The sequence below is a fragment of the Metarhizium brunneum genome, chromosome 2, assembly GCF_013426205.1.
Source record: "Metarhizium brunneum chromosome 2, complete sequence".
In the NCBI taxonomy this organism is placed as follows: domain Eukaryota; kingdom Fungi; phylum Ascomycota; class Sordariomycetes; order Hypocreales; family Clavicipitaceae; genus Metarhizium; species Metarhizium brunneum.
In genome coordinates this window covers 3,509,291-3,532,578 of record NC_089423.1, presented here as the reverse complement: position 1 = coordinate 3,532,578, position 23,288 = coordinate 3,509,291, and the positions used below count along the sequence as shown (strand labels likewise).

The following is a 23,288-nucleotide window of genomic DNA, read 5'->3' as shown; positions in this document are numbered from 1 at the left end:
GACACAAAAGTAGTGAAGTACACATTTTGTGCCTCAGATATGTCTCTAGGTTTGTATTCGTGGATATTGTGTCAAAAATCAAGCCCTTTCGTGAACAACATCCAGACATGCTTCACGACACGCGGTAACCCAAAATGTCCACAAACGCCGTCGATAACTTTGAAAAATGTACAGGTCGTGTCGTCGTCTAAAATACACATGAGCTACCGCCTCTCGCCGCTCACTGGCGCATAGCTTATGTCTTGTCGGGACATGGCCCTCTTGCCCCGTACTTCGACGACACGCTTGAAAGCAGCCCACCCAAGAAGGCCAACTGTTCCGAGGATGAAGCCCCAGACAATGATCTTGTCCTTGTTACTGTCTCGCTGGAAGCACATGGTGACGACATTCTCCTCCTTTGCCTCTTTGCAGAAATCGATTCCCTGGCTCAGGCAAAACGACTTGGTACATTCCGAGCATGAGGTTGACAATGACCGTCGGCTCAGACCTTGATCGTCGGTTGCGTCGTCTGAAGCAGCGGCGCCGGAGGGATTCGACTCGGAAAAAAGGGAAAAACTGAGGAAAGAATTCGACGGAGAACCGGACGACTCTCCCTTGGGCCCCAACGGGATGATTGTGCTGTTCTTAAAGCATGTGCACTTGCAAAAGGTTGGAGCGGCTGGTCACAGTCGGGGTTAGCGGTGAAATCAAGGTCCTGATGCCAGACAGACGTACAGCTTGCTGAAACAAGAGCCAAAAGACTCGCCAATATCAGCGCCAGAGCCTGAATTCGGGCCATTGTGGTTCTCGCGGCATGTGTGGCTTCGAGGAAGATGGAGTTGGAGCTACGACGGAGAGGTCACCGTCGCAGTTGTCGCAATACTTCTGAAGTGTCTGGTGTCTGGTGTCTGGTGGGTCAAACCCAGGAAGCACTGGTACAAATGGGACCCAGCTCAGCCTCGCAGCATGTGGTTGGTCCCCTGCCTGCCACGCCAAAAAAGTAAGCCAATGCACTCTTTCTTGCCGCGCAGGATTGAAGGTTCTTGTCCCGACCTCGATTTGCACTTGTCGAACTCCTGGCCGGGTCTGGGTGCGTCGACAGCCACAACTGCCAACTATGTCCAGAATAACGCGTGTGCGGAGACTCGCGTCTTTGCAATTGGCGATAGCGACACCCTCGTCGGCGCCCAGAGCACCCTTCGTCGCATGCCGAGCTGTCTCGACGACGAGGGCCGCCAGAAGCAAGAATACAGAATGGGTTCGTACGAAGCTGTGGAAGGGCGAGGCACCTGGACTAGAGGACCCCTATACGCAACGTCCAGAACCCGAGGACCCTTCGAACCTGCCCGAAGAGGCACTTGAGTTCCAACCGCGGACCGACAAGACTCCTGCGGCGGTTCTGGAGTCTCGGTTAACACTGCCGCCAAAGCGAACCGAGGCGGCGTCTGAGAAGGAGTTGACATCCTCAGACCCGACATATGTCCCCGCTACCGAGGCAGAAGGACTCGAGGAGATTGGCACCTTGAACACGTGGTGGGATCAGGAGGGCCACTGGGGAGAAGAGAGTGAATTCAGGGGGTTCGGCAGTGCAGAAAAGGTGGTGGATAAGGATGTTGTCGAGGTTTACTTGCGACAGGCCGTCGTCGAGGCTCTTGCTCTTCGGGAGACTGGCGCCTTTTCACAGTGGGCGACGAAGAAGTGGCGGGAGGGACCTCGCAGCGAGCTGGACCAGGTGCTGGCGGCAGAGATTCAGGTGCAAGGGAGCCAGGCCTCGTTGAAGGGAGATGTGGCTGCCATCGCGCAGAATCTCACCGCCGAGTCTGATGAGATGGAGGCAACGGAGAGGATTCGTCCCGAGGAGGCTCGCGAGATGCTCAAGACGTGGGACGCGTCATGGAAGGGCCTCGTCCTGGATGACCAGCTCAAATTCGCTGTATGTGCTATTCATAGCCAACATTTACCGACCCAGCCGTTTTCTGACTAGTTTATAGCTTCGCAAGCGTCTTTACCAGCTCACAGGCACCCTCATCGCCGATGCCAAACTTGGCGCTGCGCACACCGTCAGGCACGTCTTGACTCTTGCTGCCAAGCAACCCCAGCCTAAGAAGCTAGCTGAACTGTTGGAGACACGAAGTGACGTTCAGGAACTCGCCAATGTCAAAGTTCACAGCCGCAAGATTGGACCCATCGACAGGGAGACCGCCTTGGGTCGATGGAAGGTGATTGAGGAAGAGCTGACGAAGCGCGGTTTGCCAGTCACTGGCACGGCAGGCATGTCAAAGAACAAGGAAAGGGACTGGATTTCAGGAAAGATTTAAAAAAGGGCCACGGAAGCTGGCATGTGTCTATAAGTGCTTCAAATGGCACTGTGTATATGTACTGTGACAAAAGATGAAGATTAAATCCAGCCTACTAATACCAAAGAGCTCTCTGGCCCTGCCCCTTTTGTTCCATCTTTTAGTTGTAAAGGGCGAATATAGCATCTCGCAGAGTGAGCTGTCTGTTCCTATTGCATAGCTGTAAATCTAGCCCCGTCACTAGATTTCTCTAGTCATGAACCCCTTCTTGACGTCAAGCACCACTCGTCCCAATTGGCGCAATAGCGTCGTAGCGATGTTGGCGGGTGTATTTTCAACAACATTGACGTATCACGACTTGGTGATTGTTAAGTCTATGTTTTCCATCATTGTGAGCTCCGTCCCTGGCACGGCACGGCATCACTGGCGCCAGGGATACCACGAGATGGGAGTTACTCCGTACCCATGGTGGAACAAGCTCTGGGACAAGAAGCTTCTCGCTTGTTCGGATACATGGGTCAAGCGAGGCCTTTAGCATCTTGCCATGCGGGCAACCGGGGAACGGCATCTTAGCGCCAACGCAAACAACGCAGGTGGCGGACTAGATTATGCAGATTGATTGTGGTATGGAGCTGTGCCCTCTTGGCTGCTGACGGTGGATGGGGCGAGATGAGCGGTCAAGGACTCGAAGCCATGACCTCCCTGTCGTTCCGAAAGCCGCCGACCTGGGACAACAGATGGAATCGAGACGAACCATCTGCAGGGACCGCCCTGGGTCCCTTCCTTTCTGGTGGTTACGACCGGTCACTGCATGTGGTCTGGGTACTCCGTAAGTACTTTATGCGGGATATTGGATATTGCAGTTTACTGAGAGCGCAGGCTTACCTATCGGACGTTGGGGAATGGCAGGGTGATGGAGAATCGACATGTCCATAGAACCAAGGGCAGACAACGGCGGTTTTGTGTTGGGGGTGGTAAAGTACCAAGACACACCAGCTTGACGGCATGTGCGAAAATCGCCCGGCGTTGAAGAGCGTTTGGCAAAAGACCATGACAAAGGCGACGCCAAACGCGGGTGCACATGGCTGATGGAAAGCTGTCCACGGCAACCTTGCAGTGCGTCTGGCCGCGCAGCAAATCAGTCGATGCCATTGCAGCAGGTGTTGCCCACTGCGATCAAATGATTCCCACCGCAAGTGTCCACCCCGGCCGCATTCTAAAAGTTCCAGAGATCAAGGGATGGTTGGCGGATCCGCTGATTGTTGGAGCAGGTTGATGACGGCGATGGCCTCGACTTGGAGGTGCTTTGTTGGTCGATCCGAGTCCCCCACAGCTCACGACCCCAGAGACGGCAAGTCGAGTCGAGTCCAGCATGATGTCCTCGTCCTTTTTCCCCACTGCTCGAATCTGGAATCGGTGCTGAAAGGTCCAAGGTGGCAGGCAGTTCTTCTCATCTGCCGCCACCGCACAAACCGCGCATCCTAGCACAGTCTATATAAGACGTCTCGCCCATCCACCAGAGTCTCTGGGGTTTCTCGTCCTTCTTCACCAAGTAGAGATTCATCTCGAAAAAAGACACCTTTACAAACTTTTCTCTGCCTTTTTTCCAAGGTCTTATACCTTTAACACACATCACAATGGCTGGTAACTGTGGCTGCTCTGGCTCTGCTAGCTCCTGCAACTGCGGCTCGAGCTGTATGTTTTTTTTTCCCGCCTCCAACCTGCAAACGTATAAGAGGAACGTGGTTACTGACAATATAATGATAGGCTCATGCACCTCATGCGGCCGATCACAGTGATTGGAATCACAGTTGTCGCCGCCTTGTATCATGTTGAGTCGACAACATCCTCGAGTCGCCCCTAGAGGCTTTGAGTGGCACTGCTCGTGGGGAGAAGGGGAGAATTAGACGCATAATTTTAAAAAAAAAAACATAACAAAAAAATAATAAAAACACGAAAAAAACCACGAAAAAAAAAAGGAATAATTGATGATTCTTTCCTTCTGTTCAATGGAAATAAATGGATGCGCGCGATTGGAAAAAATAGTGTGGATGGACGCTACGACTAATGTTTCTCATGGGCTGGGTTGGGGTGATTTTGACGGCGATATGGTTTATGAAAATGGTTTCTTTTTGGATATTGGATGTTGACGCAGTCATGTTATATACCGCGGGAATGATTTAACCGCTAGCCCATCTCTCGAATAAACTTTCCTTTGTATTTATTTGGTCGACTGTTGGTTCGTGTACTACCAGTAGACGTGCCTACTACTCCGTGTTTGGTAGAGCAAACACAAGTGTCAACTGGTCGAGGTACGGAGTACAACTTGACTTGAGATCCGTGGCCGGGAGACCCTGTGGCGGTCTGATGGCTCCGGGGGAACAACCAGGCCGGCAGACGCAAAGCATTTGACAGTACGGAGTACGGAGTAGTACATGTAATTTGCCGTTCCGGAGATGCAGGACAGATTGACGGGTTGAAGCAGATGCAGAAGTTCAGAACCAAGGTCGACGCCGCATCTGGTTGCGCCGAAGGCACCGATTGCGCCGAGTGCCCGCTCGCCCCGCGCCCTAATCCAGCCTGTTGGAGCAATTCCTCGCGAGCACAAGTGGCGCTGGCCAATCAAACGCCCCATGGCCATGGCAGCCGCCTCACATGGGCCTCGCGCGCCTTTGGCCTCGGCTGCGCCCCAGATTCCGTCTGTCATCACATCGCTTCGGAATGGCCAAGGGCAAGTGGCTGGGCTGCGGAAAAGCTGGAGGCCAATGATCCACGGACCACAGCGTCACAAACTGAGCACTTGGGACCTCGTGGCAAGGCTGTATTGTTCGCGAACGGGCTCTGGTGTTCAAGTCCCCCCCCGGGTTGCATGCTTGGTGCCGTCCATGACCTTCTTTCCAAGCTCCAAACTCAGGCCACGAGGACATGCGACAATAGTTAATTTGCCCCGTCCTCTGCATGTGTCTTCTTCTCGCCTTCACTCCTACTCATCGGGCTTCTCGCAAGGCCTCGCTGCGAACCACCCGTCGTCTTGACTCTTCAGGCTGATGACGCTTGGGGAAGTTGGTCCAACCGTGTTGCCGTCGCCGCCACAGCTCTTAAATGGCTGCAATTGTGAGTGTCACTTTGTTTGGTCTCTTTCCCCTGTTCTCCTGTTAGAACATGTCCCGGCCCCCGATCTGCCCTCGGAGTCTTCTTCGTTTTTTTTTTCTTTTTTCCCGCTCATCTCTGCATTGCTGTCGTGGTGGTCGGTCGTGCGTGGCCAACGCACCTGGTCATCGTGGGGCGTTTGGCATGTGATGTCACGACCTTGAACCTGTGCATCAAAACTCGCCTCTCAACTTCGGCATTCGCTGCAGTCGCCAGGCGTCCTGACCTTTGACCTTCACGTCACCACCACGCACCACTCCGCTGCCGGGACCACAAGTCTGCTCCCAAACACATCAACCACATCAACTGCACCAGTCACTGTCTCTTCTACTATCACACACGACCCTTAGCAGACACGGCAAGACACCGTTGGGTGGATCGCGCACATGTCCCAGTCCTCGAGTGGGCACTTTGTCGGTTTTCCTATCGCTGGCAGCTGCTGACAACAACACTTTGCGAGTTCGCCAGGAATCTCCGTGGCTATCGCACCTAGACCTGCCCATGTCTTCACGCGACGACGCCTCTTCGGCCTCGACATATGAGTCGCAGAACGCGACCGGGCTGCCGCCGACGTACGCCTCCTTCTCCCCCGTCACCCTGTCCGCCAAGACGCCTTCGCGATCTGCTCGCCGTTCGAACATCCTAGTCCATCAAAAGAGTCCGCTGCTGCTGGCCACTCCACCGCAAGTCACCCGTGCTCTTGCGTACAGTCACCCCTTTCTGCTGCCGCTGAACAAGTTTGTTGGCCTGTTGACATGGAGCACCGGTGATCCGTGGCAGAGCTTTCTGCTGCTGTCAGCCTTTTGGCTGGTAGTGCTATACGGAGATGTCGTGGTGCGAAGAGCCGGTCCCGTGGTAATCGGCATGGTCATCATCGCCGGCATGTATGGACGACGATACAGCCCATTAAGCAGCAGCGGCTGGGCTGAGCCGGCTCGACCGACCAAGGATGCGTCTAGTGTCAGCACCGCTTCGGCTGCCGCATCCCACGGCGAAGGGGCCAGCTCTAAAAAGGCTAAGCACCAAAGGGCTGCGTCTGAAATCACAAGCACCAAACACCAGAAAACGCTTGACGAGATTGTCGAGACGCTAAAAGAGTTTACTGGTCGATGCAATGTTCTGATGGAACCATTGCTGGAAATGACAGACTTTCTCAGCACACAGCGAACCCCCACGAGTGCAACCACGAAACCCGCCTTGACAGCCATGTTTGTGAGACTTCTTATTGTAACTCCCTTCTGGCTCGCCTTGACAATGCCGCCATTCCACGTCATCACCACTCGTCGTGTTGTTTTGGTGGTTGGCACAATCCTATTGACTTGGCATGCGAGGCCCTTGAGAGTGACGAGAACTCTTCTGTGGAGGAGCTCGCTTGTCAGACGGTCCGCAGCGGCAATCACCGGGCTCCGTTTTGACGGGCCTCTCAAGACCGGACACAAGCTGGCTGCCGAAGCGGCCAAGAGCCACGCCGCCGCTGCCGGCAAAGGGAACCGCAAGGCTGGGCGCAGCAAAAGCTCTGGCGTCAAGTTCACATTCATCATTTACGAAAACCAGCGTCGTTGGGTTGGTTTGGGTTGGACAGCGAGTCTCTTTGCTTACGAACGCCCTGCGTGGACTGACGAGCACAACAACCCTGTGCCGTCTAGGGATGAGTTTGAGCTGCCCGACGTCGAGGACGGGAGCAGGATGCGTTGGCAATGGGTCGAGGGCAGTCAGTGGAGAGTGGATGGTGTGCCTGATGAGAAAGGGCCTGTCGACTATGACGGCGAGGAGGGCAAGAATGGCTGGATATACTATGACAACAAGGTGAGCTGATCAGGAATGAGCCACCAGGTTCAGGGGCTCCAAAGTATTGGGACGCCTACTAACAGCGCGGCAGTGGCAATATGGTCGACGGGGTCAGGACGGCTGGGTAAAGTGGACTCGGCGACGGAAGTGGTACCGAGATGCCGAGCTCGTTGAAGTCGATGAATCAGACCAGCATGTACAACTCGTGCCGGGCCAGAACGGTACCTCCAAGTCACCGAAGAAGGACTACAAGAAGGGCTACTCTACTTCTGATGAGAAAATGGTACCAGTTCGTGCCGAGCCGCAACCCACGGCCGGTGACCAACCTGGCACCGACGACGACGGTGCATCAATCCTCTCCACCTCTTCCAAATCATCATTCTGGCCCTCGTCATTCAGGAGACGGGCGGTGGAGAAGTCGAGCACATTGGCAGAAAAGGGCCAACCGAGGAACATTGCCGAGCCAGTACCCGACGATGATGCCAGCGGGCTAGATTTAGAAACGGAGTTGGAATTACAAAAGCAAGGCAAGGACGGCGGCCGATGGGGTATTGGGGATGAAGCACACATGAATCTGGAATGATGAGCTGTTGCATGGTTGGTGACGGAGGAAGAGGAGAGCGTAGGTCATGTTCAACCCAGGTTGTTTCCTTGATGCATGTAACGAATATTGACGGCTGTAAGAGACTGTGGGCAGGACGTGAAGTGGGATTCTTTTGCGGCGCACGGTGAATGTGCGAGCCGGCCATGTAGGACAATAGGCAGATGACTGACTGTACGAGGAATCTGAACATTATGCCAAGCCTTGTCCCCCATTTCTCCCTGTTTGCCACTCTCCGCATATATATAGATATATATATCCGGTTTGCTGTTTCCGCCCGTCTCTCCCTCGCGGCTCGTGAACTCTCACGGCATCATGCAGCAATGGAAGACGCGCCCCCTGTGCCGAGTCCCCTTTCGATCCGACAAAGCTACGGTTCCCCCCTGGGCGAAGAAGAAGAGGGAGAGGACCTCCTCACGCCCCTTTTGCAGTCTCGCCGCCCCTCGCGGCAGTACGTGTCTATCTCCTCCCCGCCCGGCGACTCCTCCCTGCCGGTCTTTACAAACCCCTGGCCGTGCTCGGGCATACTGCAACATGGCTCATCCGCACCCAGGGTGCCGCTGGTCCACGTCCGCGACGAGTCGCCCGGCGGCAGGGCGGGAGAGGCGCGTCCGTCGGTGGTCTCCGAGGACGCGGTCGCCGGGCTGCCGCTGACGCGGTTCCCCCCGTGGACGAGCAACTCGGACAGAGAGCGGAGCAAGAGCGAAGAAGGCGCGGGGTGTCGCTGCGACGAGGGGAGCCTCAGGAGGGGGGTTGTGCATGCGGCGGTGCTGGCGGCGCAGTTTGTTGCGTTTACGGGCGTGTTTTGCGTGTGGGTGGGCGTTGCGGTTGGCGAGGGCGCTGACCATTCGGGATTCTGGCACAAGTATGTATATATACGTATCGACTACTATTGTTCCCGCTGATCCTTGTTTGTCTAAGTTTGCTAACGGGTTTTTTGTGTCCTAGGTTGTGGGTGTATTTCCAGCCGGTGCTGGGGGGTCTCGGTCTGCTTGCCGCGGCGGCGATGCTGGCCTACGACATGGCTGATGGGCTGTCTGACGGGGTGTTTCTGGGGGTTCAGGCCGGGGTGTTGGCGGTGGCTGGCGCGGCTGGGCTCTGCGTGGTCTGGTGGGCGCTTGAGACGGGGAGCCGGGCGGTTGTTGGGGCGGCGGCGGGCACGGCGGCCATGATGCTCGGGGTGGGGGTGTTTGGGTTTGCGAGGGCGGCCGTGGTTTGGTGGCTGAGTTGAGCTTTTGGTTCGGTGTTCGAGTTGGGGAACGTATCGTTGACGTAGTACTCTGTGCTACGCCAGTGAATCGGCTTAAACGTCGGTCATGACCCCTGCGTTTGACATGAACACGGTCATGGATGACGTTCAAGTACAATTTACCTTGATTTGATTTTCGTCTTTGGAGTCTTGGGCCGTTGCATCTCCTGTTGGATCCCGGCTTGACGGCCCGCAATATTACACCTTTGACCCCAGGTACTGCATGTGCTCTACTCTACGACCTACCCTGTGCACGCTGTGCAAACTTATCAATTCGCAGGGACTGCGAAACCGACGTCTATTGGACATGATGCCTTTTGCGAAAGTATCACTTATATCGTGACTCTACATTATATTAGTTTGTGTTAGCCTAGGTTTGTGTTGGGTGCCTCAGGTAGGCATGTTATAAAATGGAAATATGCTGCCCACACTCAATATTCGATTACATGCACGCATTAGCCCTGTTTTATCAAATAATTACCAACGCCAATTAAAATCCGATTTCACAGGAAGCGAAATATCAAGGGGGCTTTCGACCTGACAAAATACACCACAAATCCTAGTATGCTCACAATCATAGCCTGACGGCAAGTTTCACTCAGCTATAAAACAAGGCGTGAATCACACACACATCAATGAGAGTGTATAGTGTGCAATAGCGAGATCAATCCCAACAAGCGCGTAAGGCAGAATGGCCGAGTGGTCTATGGCGACGGTCTCAAGCACATTATATGTACTTTCGCCTGCGAAAAGCAGCGTTCCGTTCACGAAAGTGGCCGGGGTTCGAATCCCCGTTCTGTCAGCACATCTTTTCTTTTTGGCCCCTCTTAGCGGGGAGAGGGGGTCTTTTTTTTTTTGGTTATCAGAACATTCACACACTTCTTCTACGTGCCTATATATAGTATTTTATCTATCCCAATATTTGTCGAGACTACTAGTCGTGCCACAAGTTATCTCGGCAGGTCTTGAGTACTTAAGTACTTGGGCGATTGCAAAACTCGGGTGAATGAACGCGTAACATGGCAGCAAAAGGCCCCTTTTGTTCTCTGCCTTGCCGCCGATGTAACTGCAGCAACTTCCTAGGTAGGAACCCAATGCATCGTCAAGGTGCATTTACACCGGCTGTAACTGTGCCTGCCGGTGGTAGCACAAGATGTGAAATCATCTGCCACTAGAATTCATCAATGGGTCCATGTCTGAAGGGTCAAGTCTGCTCTCCCAGTCCAGAGCTGGAGATTCCACTACACGCGGTCCAATGCCTGCTTTGGGTACGGCATCCTCGGAGACCTCCGAAATGAAGCAGCACTTGAGAGCAGGGCCGTTCGACTTGGCCGGCGTTGGAAGAATTAAAAAAAAAAAAAGTTATGCAGGGGCCCACAGTGACGGAGTATTGAATGGAGGGGCAACTTTTGTGAGCTGGAGGGGAGATATTGAATGCATGTGCACATGGCTTTCGGCCAGTGCTGGCTTGTCGGGTACCTAGACATGTCAAGGAGAGCTCGCACGTGCGTGCACCGCAAGTACAGAGGTGGAATGCTGACTTCACGCGACATCTCGAGGCCAACATTGAAATGTTAGCCGTCACGCTGCATGTGGTGTCTGGTCGAATCTGGCATGAGGTCAACTGGTCTGGTTGGTTGGTGGCGCTGGGCAGCACTGAGCCCCGCGGCCACCTGGAGCAGGCGGCCAAGCAGATCCTGAGTCCTGGTGTATAAAAACTATGACTTCTTGAGACGCGCGACATCACCATACCCCCCTTCCTCTCTTTCCTCCCTCCCTTCTCTCCCCCTTCTCGGGCACTTTGCCTCATCCATTCCCACTAGGCTCGTACGCCTCAACATTCTCATTCGACTCTGTGATCCGGCTTCCGTTGCTCAACTTCCCCCCTGCTCTCTCCAAGATAACCCATTTTCGTGATACCCCCCACCACCCTCTTTTTTTTTTTTTTTTTGCCCTTTCTCTCTCACCCAGTTTCTGGAACCAAAGCCCACCATGAGTGACGTCGAGAAGATCTACGTTACCTACAACGATGTAAGTGTGACTGGAAATGGGCGAAAAAGGCGCTTCATTCGTGCATCGCAAGTGTTGCATCCACCGTAGGAAAAGCGTAGCGACCGAGTACAACATACAATGCTGGCCTGCGACAAGCTCACTGATCATCATGTTGCGCCCAGGTCCACAAGCTGTGCCAGAAGTCGGCCGACCGTCTTCTGGGCGAGTTCCAGCCCCAGCTCATGATTGCCATCGGCGGCGGCGGCTACATTCCCGCCCGGATCCTGCGATCTTTCCTCAAGAGGCCCGGGTCTCCCAACATCCCCATCCAGGCCATTGGCCTGTCCCTATACGAGTCCCTCGGCGAGGATACCGAGGTTGAGCAGATCGGCAAAAAGGTCACCCGTACCCAGTGGCTCGACCTCACTGCCCTGGGCCAGATGGAGAACCTGGTCGGCAAGCGCATCCTCATTGTCGACGAGGTCGACGACACCCGAACGACCCTGGAATACGCCGTCAAGGAGCTCGAGAAGGATGTCGAGGCGGCTCGTCAGCGCATGGGTGGTGACCAGCCCAAGACGGAGTTTTGCATCTTTGTTCTCCACGTATGTGCCCTCGAATCTCTACTCTGCCATCAGTTGTTGGTAGTTTGTGCGCTGACAAGCTTGGTTGTGTAGAACAAGGACAAGCCCAAGAAGGGCGTTTTGCCCCACGACATGATTGCCACGCGGTACGAGGCTGCCGTCACCGTTGGCGATGCCTGGATCAACTATCCCTGGGAGGCGATCGATATTGATGAGCACGACAGGAATGCCGAGACCAAGAGCGGGATTTAAATCAACTCGCGAATTCTCTTTTTTAACTTGTTGACCAAAATAGATTAGAAGCCGGGTGTCTCAATGAATATAGAAAAAAAAAAATACACACTGGTGTATGTATATACGCTCTACAAGGTATGATGCTATGTGCTAGGAAATACTGGAATACGTCTATCATGTGGTGTATAACGCCGTTCATGTGCCCTCGCCCCCTCCCAATATATACGCACCCGATCCCATCCAAGAACGGCTTCACCCACCAACGGTACCCTCCCGCGCATGCCTCTCCTTCAGCCTCTTCTCCTGCTTCATAAACTCCCTAATGCCAACCGGTACGCCCCGGTAGACCTCGTCATCCCACATATCCTTGGCGATTTTACCGCCGCCAACCGCCGGCGCACTCCAACTCGTCTCGGACCCCCCGCCGTCAGCAGCACCCACCGTCCTGCCGCCGGCTCGAAGCCGTCTCTCGGCTTCCTTCTTGCTCGCCGTCCACTCCTCCATGTCCTCCCGGTACCGCTCCCAGACGCAGTTGACGCACCCGCTCATGCAGCAGTTGTCCGGCTCTTCTGGCTGCGGGGGCACCAGCACACCCGCCAAGTACGTCGACTTGGCCTGCTTCAAGGCCAGCCTGCCCGCCTGCTCCGCCGGGCCGAGGAGCCGCGATCCGAATATGATGCGGGCCTTTTCCTGCGCCGTCTGCGGAGGGGGGGTCGGTTCGGGCCCGCGTGCCGGGGGAGTCGTAGTCGCCGTCGTCGGTCGCCTGTGCGGCGGCAGGACGCTGGGGTCCGCGGTGCTGGGCGGCTCCTCGGGCTTGTGGGCGAACGGGTAGGGGATCGGATCGCGCAGTATGCTGGTGTAGTAGGCGCCCAGCGGTGTTCGCTGCGGCCACTGCTCGTCTTTGGCGCTGGCGGTTGACGTCGCGAGGCTCCTCCTGGCCGGGGCGGCTATGCGCGGGACCAGGCGCAGCCGCGAGGTGGCTGTTCTCGCCGAGGCCGGCATTCTGGTTCAAGAGAAAGGTGGTTATTCTAAAGATGTGGAAATATGTGAGCGTGTCATGCTGGGGAGGAATTATGCGCCGGGCCGGAGGAGGTTGGTTGACGCTTTTGTTTCTTTAATGTTCTTTTTTTCGTGTCTCGAGGGGCAAACTTGCGGGTTCGGCGGCAAGGCGTCGGAAAACGTCATTCGGCTGTGCAGGGCGTTGCATTGGCCGCCGAACCGGCATTGTAGCACGTGATGGTGCCTGGAGATGGGACTGATGCGGTCTGGTGGTCCTGCAGTGGAACCAATTGCCTGCCCGATACAACCTTTTGGCATTACACAGCTGCTGTGTTTCCTCGACGCTGCAGATAAACACCGAAATGTGGCGGGGGTTTTGTACAGTTTTTTTTTTGTCGCAGATGGACTCGAGGACTCTAATACACCAGACGATGGAAAGCCGTTTGTTGTGGAAATTGGCGTGGTTAAGGCCGAGGGTGGGCCAAGGCCAAGATTCTGAAGCATCATTAATTGTGTTGTTGCGTTTCAACTGACAAAACAGAATGCAGTGTCGAAATGTAGTCTAGCATCACAAGTGATGGGATGTAGCTTGAAACAATGAACTAGATAGCATCAAGGGTAGGAAGTACCTAGGTACTTAAGTAGGTATCTATAGAAGATGCTCGGGTGTTTCCCTGCCGACTCCTGAGAACTAGATTATTGTTTAGTAATGCCATCCCAGTTATTTGGCCAAGAAATGCTGTCTCCAATCCATGTAACAAAACCAACATCAGTATTCTCGCTATACCGCCGCTCTTTCGCCTCGATTGGTAGAGCAAACTCCGTCAAGAATCGGGGGCGAAGAGTGAGTCGGCAGGTCGAGACAGTTTGCGATTCCGTAAGCCGCAGGGTAGAAAACAGAGTCTGCTGCTGCCTCACCATCACCTGTACTCACAGCGCCGAGAAAGACGCAGGCTTGAATACTTGATGCTGAGATGTCTCGAAGATTCAGCAATGCCTGACTCTCTGGCGTAGGGCTCGGCTCTGTGGGTAGGCGGCGTCTTAGCAAACACGGGGTTTGCCGAGAATCTGAACTGAGGGTACTAATGCGTTGACTCATAAGGTCCTTGGCGTTGAGCAGAGAAATACCTTCCCGACAGGACCATCATGGCATATACGATCGCTTTTGGCGTCTTTCCATGTCGGAGGTCTTGCATAAAGCTCGGCCTGTAGAATAACGAGTGGAACTGGTCATGGGTGTATGTCAAGCACAATTCTGCAAGCTCGACGCATACGTTTTCATCCCAAATACTAGGACTAACCATGGGCTCTCTCTTCAAGACATGTTCCACGGTCCTTGACCGCTCTGTCGGGATGGCTGGTGACCGAGTTGACGCTGCGAAAGCTCCGGCCCTTGAGCAAACGAGATTCTGGGCGTCACATAATAGACATCGATAATGTCTCATTTCGCCGGCGAGACCTGTCAAGCCTGTTATTGCACAATTCTCCCCCATCTTTGGGGCAATGTACGTACTGACACACTGAGCAAGCTGTTGGAGTTCTCGTTGCTGGTCTCACCTCAGCCTAGTTTTAGTGTTGATTCATGATAGGCGACGCGATGTATGGCCGCACGCGCCATCTTGAGGACCAAAACCGGGTCGTTCAAGGTCAAATGTGGAATTATGACTGGAAGTGAGAGGCATCATATGCATGTAAATAGCTGGCGACGAGGCAACATTGAAACCATCAAGCCAAACCGCCATGCGGAGGCGGAGCCTCTAGATGTCAAACGGTGTGATTCAAGCACGTAAGGGCACAGCAGTCTGTTTAAAATTGGATGCGCCATGTTGTAGAGCAGCACTCCATCTTTTGTGAGTAACCGTAGTGCCCCAATGGAAAAGGGCCCATGATGATGGATGCGTGTCAAGGTCGCGTGTGAACTGTCAAGTGGGTGGACCGACACCAATTTGATCTCGAACGATGAAATCTGGCCCCACAATTGCTTGCACCGGCTAGTAGAGCCTTTGGCCAGGATTCGACGCCAACCACTGAATCCACTATCCTGAGCTGGCCGTTCGAGCTGGTTTGTTTGGGGTCAACGCGATCTGTCAGTTGCTACGGTTTTGTCTCCAACCATCACGAGAGGACGCTTGCTTGTAAACCAGCCGTTTCTGACCTGTGCATGTTTCTGAAAGTGCGAGGTCCTTTGACCATGCTCACGCCCCATATTATCCGGTGAGCTCTTCCACGAACATGGAAGAGTCTGCGCCAAAACGAAGACGCGTTTCTCCAGACCCTGAGGCACCAACAGCAGCATCAAGACCTGCAGCTCAAGCACCAACCAACCTACCAACTACAACAACGTCACAGTCTCCCAACCGACGACCTAGACCATCCTTTGCATCACCCACTCGAGCAAGCCTTTCGCGCTACAACCCGCAAATACTGGAACGACGCCGTTCAGCTTTCCGATCGCCGCCAAAAGTCACAACCACAGCCCCGGCACCCAGCAATCCGGCGCCCGGTGCTGCTCGACCACCGCCAGAAGCAGCCGGCAACATCGGAGCGAGCGAATCCAATCAACCGGAAGATACAGTCGAACAGACTGGAGGTGCACCACGACCAGCGACGAGCTCTCAGGCTGGGCCGGCAGGGCCACCACTTCGAACACCCACAAGACCAAGCCCAAGACCGTTTCCACCCCCCGCACCAGAAGGCGACGATGAATTAAATCCTTTTCTAGGACGGATGCAGAGACGAGAGCCCATCACTGGGGTACCCATACCCCCTCCCCCGGAACCAGAGCTCCCTCCAGCCGTCTCAGATCCTGTATCTTCAACGCCTCCGCGAGGCATCCATAGCAGCCCTAGATGGAGAGACCGAGACAGGCAGAAAAAGAAGTCGCCAATGAAAAGCTCACCGTTGAAACCGCGCGGCGTGAGCACCCCGGCCAGGAGGGTTGGCGTCTCGATGAGTCCGGCTGGCTCTGCCGTGCAGAGAGAGCTGCCGTTGCAGGACCGAAGCTTGAATGCCAACACAAACGCCGCTCGCCAAGTCCCTGCGTCTGATAAGAATATGCACAAGCTGAAGGAGAGAAACCGCTTGCGGAGAGAGATTGCAGTTTTGAGGAGAGAAATCGAACTCGCGGCCCGGGAAAACGAGCGCATCCGGGTTATGCAGCGAGCAGGTCGAATTGTGGCTCCTGAAAATGAAGAGGACGTTTTAAATCTGGTGCAAAAGACGTTGGTCGCCACGAGAACTGCTCCTACTCCAGGACTTGCTCACCAAATGACACAAGCAGCGCTAAACCCCATGGGAATCTTGCCATTTGGCCCTCCAAGATTGGTGTCAAATCAGCCAAGTCCCGAGACGGATGAAGCAAACATCAAATCTCATCACCCTGTTCCCATGTCGGCTGCAGACGATTTACCATTTTTACAACTATTCACTCCCTTCTCTGCCACGTCGCAGGTTTCCGTTCTACCCTCTGCCCAAAATCAACCTCTACGGCAGCGGAGGCAAATCACGCTACGGTCTCGAGATGTCCCGGGCTTGTTTACAGCTAGAGTCGACATGGTGGTCAATGCGATGAATCTCAATATTCTGGCTCTCAAGGTCCCCGCGTTAGAGCCATGCGCAAGACCAGAGCTCGGGCCCTTTGTTGAGAAGATATGCTCCGGAGATTGCAACAGAACAATGCAGCATAATGTTGGCATCCTATCTTGGGCAATGGGGGAGTGGTATCGCGTGGCAGTACAGCGAGCTCGCTTTTGGTTCCAGTTGGAGCAGAGTCTGGCCGCCAAGGGCGATTACTTGGATGCGATATCGCGAATGCGATCGGAGCCTGGACTGGGCGAGGACAATTCCCAGGACGACGACTTGGACACATGCAGCAAATCAGACCTCTTTCGCTTTCTCGGCCAGCAATCGTACGATGTGCCAGTCCCAACGATTACAGGAGAAGGCCCAGAATCGGCTGTGCGGTTGGAATGGAAGATTAAGCTCGACTGGACTGGGGAGGCACAAAGCAAAATGGGACTGTTCCTTGGGATCCCTGGCAAATGTAAGTGTTTAGACTGTTATTCGGACAGACGGCCATGCGCTAATATTTTGATTTGCTTCCAGGGCGGCAAGCTGATGAAAGGGGAGTGTTTGGTCAATTTGCCAAACTATTCGAGGTTTTGATCGAAGGCGGCCAACCCCCAAGAAAAGCAGTGCAAACCATTGTGGCGCTTCTGACAGGTGCCTAAACACCAATCTGTAATTTCATGAGACATGATGACCATGACACGTTTGAAAGATTCTAAGCGAAACATATCGGGTGGCATGATGGACAAGTAGCTTTATTACCAATGATACCAATGCACAATATTATAATCCTTCATTGTTGTTTAATCTCTTGTCTTTGTGAACCACACACCTGTGTTATACTTTACACGTAGCGTCTCCCATTACGAGATGCTGTTATTTTGATTGACTGCGTACCATTTAGTCGACGTCGACGCCCATCTTCCTGAGATCACCCTTGGCCATGTCAATTTCCTTCATGAGTTCCTGGTGCGCCTCGGGAACGTCGTTGAACGTCATGATGCCCCAGCCGAGACGGAAAAGAAGCAGCGCGCCGAAGGAGATGAGGGCCCAGAATGGAAGCTTCAAGTTGCAGACGTCAGCGGGGTTTGAAAACCATGTGGCTGGGCGCTATTAGGGGGGTAAAAGCGACGTACGACAGGGACAATCTGCTGCTGGACCAGAGCGGGAAGCGGAATCAGCTCCAAGTAAAGGGCGAGATATAGCTGTAAATGGAAAAAAGTTAGCAGCGGGCTCCTGTCTGCGCATGTAGAAATCGTAAATTGCGGATCAAGGTCGTACGGAGGAGACGAGGAGCCCTAGGGAAATGGTCTGCAGGGCGCGCGTCATGACTGCGGATATATGTATCTTCGAGGCCTTCTGAGCACTGCTGTTCTTCTAGGGGGAGGGATTGGCGATGCTGCTAAGGAGCGACAGTCGTGGTGACGGAGCAGGGAGCTTGTTTGCGATGGTGCAGTATTCCGGGGTGGTCGCCGAAGACGACGTGTAAGGAGGCCCGCGGCGGCGCGCGTTGATGACAGCTCCCGCATTGTGTATGATGATTAAGCAAGACCCACTTCTGTGGCAGCCCTTGAACTTCAGGTACGTACTAGGATAGTACAGGACTGAGTTTCCGCCTGGTTTTTGCTGCTTTTGTTTTGCCGACAACCAAGCGCCTCTATGAATTTGTCCGAGCTCTGTTTTCTGTGGCCATTTGAAATTCATCATCAGAAAGCCAAGAAAGCTACTCCGTATGTGAGTCGAATGAAATGTCAGACAACCAAGGGCCAGCCTCCACGTTCTGCCTTGGGCCGGGTCTCAAAGACTGGAGGGAGTGCCATTGAGACAACCGCTTGTACCATCTGGCTGTAGGTTATTCCCTTTTCCAATACGGAGTATCTCGAAGAATAATGCATTGTCGTGCCTCCCGGATGGAGAAAAGGGGACGTTTTGCTGACGCTGCCAGCAATTGAACCAGGTTGCACAGACACGGAGCAGAATGCAACAGAGCAGCTGGGGCAGAAATTGGACAAGGCCAGCGTCGACCGCACTGGACTGCTGGTCCAAGGACAACAGTCGCTTTTGCGATGACACAGCATTAGTCTACTGCAGATGCTCCCAAGAGAGACGGGCTGGATATGCCCCAGCCAATTGGTTCTCCGTTATTTCGCATATCACCACTTGGACCCTGGTTCTGTACGGCCGCTACTGCAAGCCCCGTGAAATGTGCCGACAGGCCTCGACAATGGCTGGAATGCGATTTGTGCCATGTTTTCTTTTCCGCCAGCCAGGGAGGTCGACTCGGTTGGAGCATGTCTTGAATCCCCTTTTGAGGCCACTGAGCACAGCGTTCTAACCGACCAATACTACTACATTGGAAGGCAGTGACAGGGGGGACGAAGAAACAATTGTGTGGTTCCCGGCCGGAGTGTCAAAGCATGTGGCTGGCTGTAATCATCTCGATTGAGCTCATTGTGCTGATTCGGCAGTGGCTGCAGATGAGCTGTCGGGTTGCCCTGCCTCCCATGACGACCAGACGGGCTTCTCCCCTCTTTCTGCATGTAGTTTTGGTCCATCTTTCGCACATAAGAAGCGAGCAGCGTCTTCATAGCCATGGTCTAGAGTGAATTCTGCTCAAAGCGACGTTTGTGTTTCTCACACCAGCTTTGTGTAACCATCAACAATGCCGCAGCCTATCCCTCGACCTCCAGGCGTGCCTTTGCTGGGTAATATTTTCAACATTACCCCCAGCAATACTTGGGCATCGTTGAACAAGCTCTCCGAAGAGTATGGAGAGATCTTCCAGATCACAGTTCTGGGCCATACAATTGTGTTTGTGGGTAGCGTGGCGCTCGCCGAAGAATTGTGTGATCAAAAGCGATTCAGGAAGTATGTTGGAGGGCCAATAGTCGAAATTCGGGCGGCTGTACATGATGCTCTGTTCACCGCGTTTGAGAACGAGTCAAGCTGGGGGATTGCTCATCGGATCATTGCACCACACTTATCCCCGGAGGCTCTTGGGCAGCAAAATTTTACAGAGATGCGCGACTTGGCCAATGAGCTCTTTGCGAAATGGAAGAATCTCGAAGCGAACACGGTCATCTCACCACTCTCTGAGCTCCAAAGACTCGACCTCGAAACTGTCACCTTGACCTTGTTCGGCCAAAAACTGAACTGCCTAGAAGGGCCAGAGCACCCAATGTTGAAAGGAATGGAGGATTCAACCTCTGAGGCGATGATGCGGCCGACGAGACTCTCATTGGTGAACTGGCTCGTCTACAGGAACAAATTCAACAAGAGCATTCAGACCATGCGGAGGTACGCAGCCGACGTCGTTGAGCATCGAAAGGACAACCCGACTACTCGCCAAGATGTCCTCACCGCAATAATGAACAACGAAGACCCTGAGACCAAGAAGAAGTTGACGGATTCACAAATCATTGACGAGATTGTCTCCATGCCCATTGGGAGCAGCACGGCGCCATGCCTCCTCACTTCTGCCATCTTGCTACTCTTGAGGAACCCCGACGTGATTAGCCGCGCAAGACGGGAAATCGACGCCGTTGTGGGAGCAGGCGACATCTCCATCGAGCAACTGGATGAGCTGAAGTACGTGCAAGCCATTGTCCACGAGTCTTTGCGACTGTCGTCCCCTGCGCCCGGCTTCAACATCGAGCCCCTCCCCAGCGACTCCAAGGCACCCGTTCAACTAGCCGGCGGAAAATACCAAGTTGCCCACAACCAGCCAATGATTATTGTCTTGGCCGGAGTCAACCGCGATCCGACTGTCTTTGAGGATCCGCTGGCCTTCAAGCCAGAGCGCATGATGGGCGAGCAATTCGAGCGGTTGCCCGATGGCGCGAAGAAGTGGTTCGGTAACGGGAAGAGGGAGTGTATCGGCAAGCACCACGCCTGGCAATGGAGCGTGCTGGTTTTAGCCATGATGCTGCAAAAGGTTGATTTTGAAATGGCAGACCCCGAGTATACGCTGGAGAAGGATGGATGGTTCAACGTTAGGCCGGTTGGGTTCAAGACCAAGGTGAAGCCGAGGGAGTGAGGCTTGGTGTTGTGAGGATGGAACCAGTCTGGATACGAGCCGGTTCGAAGGCCTTTGATGCAGTTGTAATTTGAGTTGAAATAGGTGCCGCAGTCAGTTTGCTGACAAGGAAGTGTATTGGTTTCGCAGTGGTGCAGGAACGTGGGAACTGAAGGAGCGGACTCTTAATACCATGCGTCTTTTTTGGGTTAAATATAAAACCATTCACCTAGCAAAACATTGTCAGAGATCCATCTTTAAAATTGCCGGATGAAACAGCTACGGAGGGAAGCTTTACAATTTCGCAACTCGGCATCTTCACCCCAATTCTCGGGATAAAAGTAGGTCGACATCGGCACCCCTCGGGCAAAGGCACGAATACGTGTCTCGAACCACGTACATGTTGAATCGTCATCATATTCTGTATTTGTATGCTATGTGTCTTGACGTGGGGGTATAAATGCCATGCATCCTGGATAATATGCGTCTGTCTTTATCCCATCCTGTATGTATATCATGTACTATGCTATTCATTCTCTGTATCTTGCGCAGCAAACCGAGTGCGCGTTCCATGCGATTTCCAAGTATTAAAAGGTTCACGTTTGAAAAAAAAAAGGAGGAAGAGGGTATATAAAACGCCACAAGATGCACCCGTGCTGAAAAGAAACCGATGCAATGCTAACAAAAGAAATAAACAAAGATGCCCAAAACAAAGGGTACGCTCCCCCCCCCCCCCCCGAGAGAATCAGATGGTGCTGCTTTTCCGCAGAGAAAAAAAGTTCCACCCCTTGCGGCGTTCTCTGACCTGGGGGCACGCCTTCTCGTCCTGCTCCTCCTCGAGCTCCAGCCTGTAGCGGCGCACGCTGCCCGAGTCGTCGTCAAAGGCTACGTGTCTGGGCGTGAAGCAGTCCGGGACGAGGTGCCTCCTGATCCAGCCCTTGACACCGCGGCTGGCGGCGTCGATGGCGGCGTACTCGAGGCGGCGGGTGCTGTCGCTCGTCCAGTAGTGTGTCGTGGGCGGCGGCAGGTTCGGCGGCGGCGGCTCGACTCGGGATGCGGTCTCGGTGAGCTCGACTAGGTCCGGGGCAGGGAACTGGAAGTAGCCCGGAGACGGCACGCCGGACTGGGGATACGACTTGGCCGATCTGCGCGTGGACGGCCGCGCGCGAGCCCGGGCTGTGGTGACGGCGCCGGCGGTGGAAGACACGGTGGAGGTGCGCCGCGACGGAGGGACCGGCCGCGGGTGGGAGAGGGAGTTTCGGGCCGAACCAGACTGGTGTGACTCGTACCCCGAGTCCTGCCGCTGCATCTTGACGGCCGTGGGAGGCGGTGCGGGCTGGATGGGCTGGTTCACGCCGTCCGCCGCCCGGCCCGAGTCGATGGCGCCTCTTGAGCGGGGAGGAGACGGCGGCTCTTGCAGCTCGATGTCGTGGAAGCTGTGGTAGGTCGTGTCCGACGACGCAGCAAGGCTAAACCTGGGATTCATATCGGGAGAGGGGGGTTGGAGATGGTGCAGCGGACAGTCCACGAGAGCTGTTTGGGGTGGCAGCAGCAGTCAACCAATCCAGTTGGTCTAGGGCTTGAAGAAGAAGAGGAAGAAGAGGAAGAAGGAGAAAAGGAAAAGGGAATAAAACTGGCACGAGCTTGGGAATTACAGCCAACGTATTTGGGGAAACGACGACTAGTCATTCCAAGCCTGGTCCCCCGAGAAAACGAGATGTTTACCCAAAACCCCCAATCCTTGCGTTTCGTCCAATGAAATCCAGACGGCCCTGCAGCTTGGTCCAGATGGGTTTCGGGAGACGACACCAGGGTGCGGTGATGCTTTCAAAGTTGCGGTCTGCAAGGGCCTCGACAGGGTATAAACGGAGCCGGTCGCGTGCCGTCGGCCACAGCAAGGCCATGCAACGGGATAGCAGGGGATGAAATGGCACCGGCAGCAGGAGCAGCAGCCAGATGCTCTTAAATTATAAAGCGACCAGGAACCAGAGCGGGCGGCCTGCACCGATTCGAATCGTATGTGTGAACAGGGGGTGGTGGCAGGGGAATACAAGCCCAAGGAACAGACGGCGGTGAACAGGACAAGTACTGGATGAATAATTAATACTACTCCGTACTCGGTGCTTCGTAGTGAATAAGGCTCGAACAAGCGTGTCCGCCTGGTCTCCGTTTTGTTCAGCTAGTTTCTCGTCTTGGTGAGTCCTGGTGGCGGTCTTTGTGGCAGTCTTTGTGGGTTAGGTAGGTAACCGGTAGGTCTGGCCCCGGCCGAAAGACGAGCGAAACGAATCACCAATGGGTGAATTGCGTGTTTGATGATGAAGGCGGCGCCAGGGACTGGTACTAGTACCCGTGATGCGTGATGCGTGAAGAGCCGGGGTGGTGGGTGAAAATGTGGGCGGGAGAGGGCGCAGCAGGAGCATCCAGGGATTTGACGATGAGGGGTTTATGGGCTCTTTTGTAGAGCTGGGTTGAATCTCGACCAGAGAAAAAGACGAAGTTGTGCGTGACTGTTGCTGGGCTCTCTCTCGTGAACAGAACAGAGTACAGAGTACTCCGTAGACGGCGACTCAAGGCCGTCGAGTCAAGACGCTTGAGTGGGGTTGAAACCCACTATGCAAGTTTCGAGAATACTTGTCGATGCGTGTTGAGGAGCAGATGGAGTTAATTTCGTTCAATGTTCCGTGCATGTGCCCTTGTCGTGGGGAAAGAATATTGGCTGCGGAGTATGAAGGTGAACGACGTCCTGCCGGCTGTCGACGGGCCAAGCGAGATGATGATGATGAAGGGGAAGACAAAAACGCAAAAGTGCCTCTTCATGCGGCCCCAGAGGTTT

The 23,288-nt window shown here is 54.3% G+C and overlaps 10 protein-coding genes and 1 non-coding gene across 11 annotated transcripts; 6 read left to right on the top strand and 5 right to left on the bottom strand.

Moving 5' to 3' along the window:
* Positions 1-203: 203 nt before the first annotated feature.
* Positions 204-778, bottom strand: G6M90_00g040220 (uncharacterized protein; the record flags this gene model as incomplete). Its single annotated transcript, XM_014691885.1, has 2 exons — positions 204-658; positions 715-778. 2 exons carry the CDS (start codon positions 776-778, stop codon positions 204-206), a joined length of 519 nt encoding a protein of 172 aa, XP_014547371.1.
* Positions 779-1,096: 318 nt separating this feature from the next.
* On the top strand, positions 1,097-2,297 carry G6M90_00g040210 (uncharacterized protein; the record flags this gene model as incomplete). The annotated part of the gene is made up of 2 exons (XM_014691884.1): positions 1,097-1,912; positions 1,971-2,297. The coding sequence occupies 2 exons, from the start codon at positions 1,097-1,099 to the stop codon at positions 2,295-2,297; spliced, it is 1,143 nt and encodes a 380-aa protein (XP_014547370.1).
* A 3,630-nt stretch (positions 2,298-5,927) lies between these two features.
* On the top strand, positions 5,928-7,797 carry PEX30 (Peroxisomal membrane protein PEX30; the record flags this gene model as incomplete). The annotated part of the gene is made up of 2 exons (XM_014691883.1): positions 5,928-7,232; positions 7,306-7,797. 2 exons carry the CDS (start codon positions 5,928-5,930, stop codon positions 7,795-7,797), a joined length of 1,797 nt encoding a protein of 598 aa, XP_014547369.1.
* A 341-nt stretch (positions 7,798-8,138) lies between these two features.
* Positions 8,139-9,046, top strand: G6M90_00g040190 (uncharacterized protein; the record flags this gene model as incomplete). Its single annotated transcript, XM_014691882.1, has 2 exons — positions 8,139-8,680; positions 8,764-9,046. 2 exons carry the CDS (start codon positions 8,139-8,141, stop codon positions 9,044-9,046), a joined length of 825 nt encoding a protein of 274 aa, XP_014547368.1.
* A 703-nt stretch (positions 9,047-9,749) lies between these two features.
* Positions 9,750-9,866, bottom strand: G6M90_tRNA00000049. The gene has a single exon. It is a non-coding gene; the product is annotated as a tRNA-Leu (tRNA).
* A 1,190-nt stretch (positions 9,867-11,056) lies between these two features.
* Positions 11,057-11,892, top strand: XPT1 (Xanthine phosphoribosyltransferase 1; the record flags this gene model as incomplete). Its single annotated transcript, XM_014691881.1, has 3 exons — positions 11,057-11,095; positions 11,239-11,661; positions 11,734-11,892. 3 exons carry the CDS (start codon positions 11,057-11,059, stop codon positions 11,890-11,892), a joined length of 621 nt encoding a protein of 206 aa, XP_014547367.1.
* Positions 11,893-12,126: 234 nt separating this feature from the next.
* Positions 12,127-12,876, bottom strand: YPL107W (UPF0651 protein YPL107W; the record flags this gene model as incomplete). The annotated part of the gene is made up of 1 exon (XM_014691880.1): positions 12,127-12,876. The coding sequence occupies one exon, from the start codon at positions 12,874-12,876 to the stop codon at positions 12,127-12,129; it is 750 nt and encodes a 249-aa protein (XP_014547366.1).
* Positions 12,877-15,105: 2,229 nt separating this feature from the next.
* G6M90_00g040160 (uncharacterized protein) lies at positions 15,106-17,102 on the top strand (the record flags this gene model as incomplete). The annotated part of the gene is made up of 2 exons (XM_014691879.1): positions 15,106-16,915; positions 16,978-17,102. The coding sequence occupies 2 exons, from the start codon at positions 15,106-15,108 to the stop codon at positions 17,100-17,102; spliced, it is 1,935 nt and encodes a 644-aa protein (XP_014547365.1).
* Positions 17,103-17,340: 238 nt separating this feature from the next.
* On the bottom strand, positions 17,341-17,769 carry G6M90_00g040150 (uncharacterized protein; the record flags this gene model as incomplete). The annotated part of the gene is made up of 3 exons (XM_066130266.1): positions 17,341-17,502; positions 17,577-17,645; positions 17,722-17,769. 3 exons carry the CDS (start codon positions 17,767-17,769, stop codon positions 17,341-17,343), a joined length of 279 nt encoding a protein of 92 aa, XP_065986222.1.
* Positions 17,770-19,102: 1,333 nt separating this feature from the next.
* CYP505A3 (Bifunctional cytochrome P450/NADPH--P450 reductase) lies at positions 19,103-20,476 on the top strand (the record flags this gene model as incomplete). The annotated part of the gene is made up of 1 exon (XM_014691878.1): positions 19,103-20,476. The coding sequence occupies one exon, from the start codon at positions 19,103-19,105 to the stop codon at positions 20,474-20,476; it is 1,374 nt and encodes a 457-aa protein (XP_014547364.1).
* A 724-nt stretch (positions 20,477-21,200) lies between these two features.
* On the bottom strand, positions 21,201-21,941 carry G6M90_00g040130 (uncharacterized protein; the record flags this gene model as incomplete). Its single annotated transcript, XM_014691877.1, has 1 exon — positions 21,201-21,941. The coding sequence occupies one exon, from the start codon at positions 21,939-21,941 to the stop codon at positions 21,201-21,203; it is 741 nt and encodes a 246-aa protein (XP_014547363.1).
* Between the last annotated feature and the right edge of the window lie 1,347 nt (positions 21,942-23,288).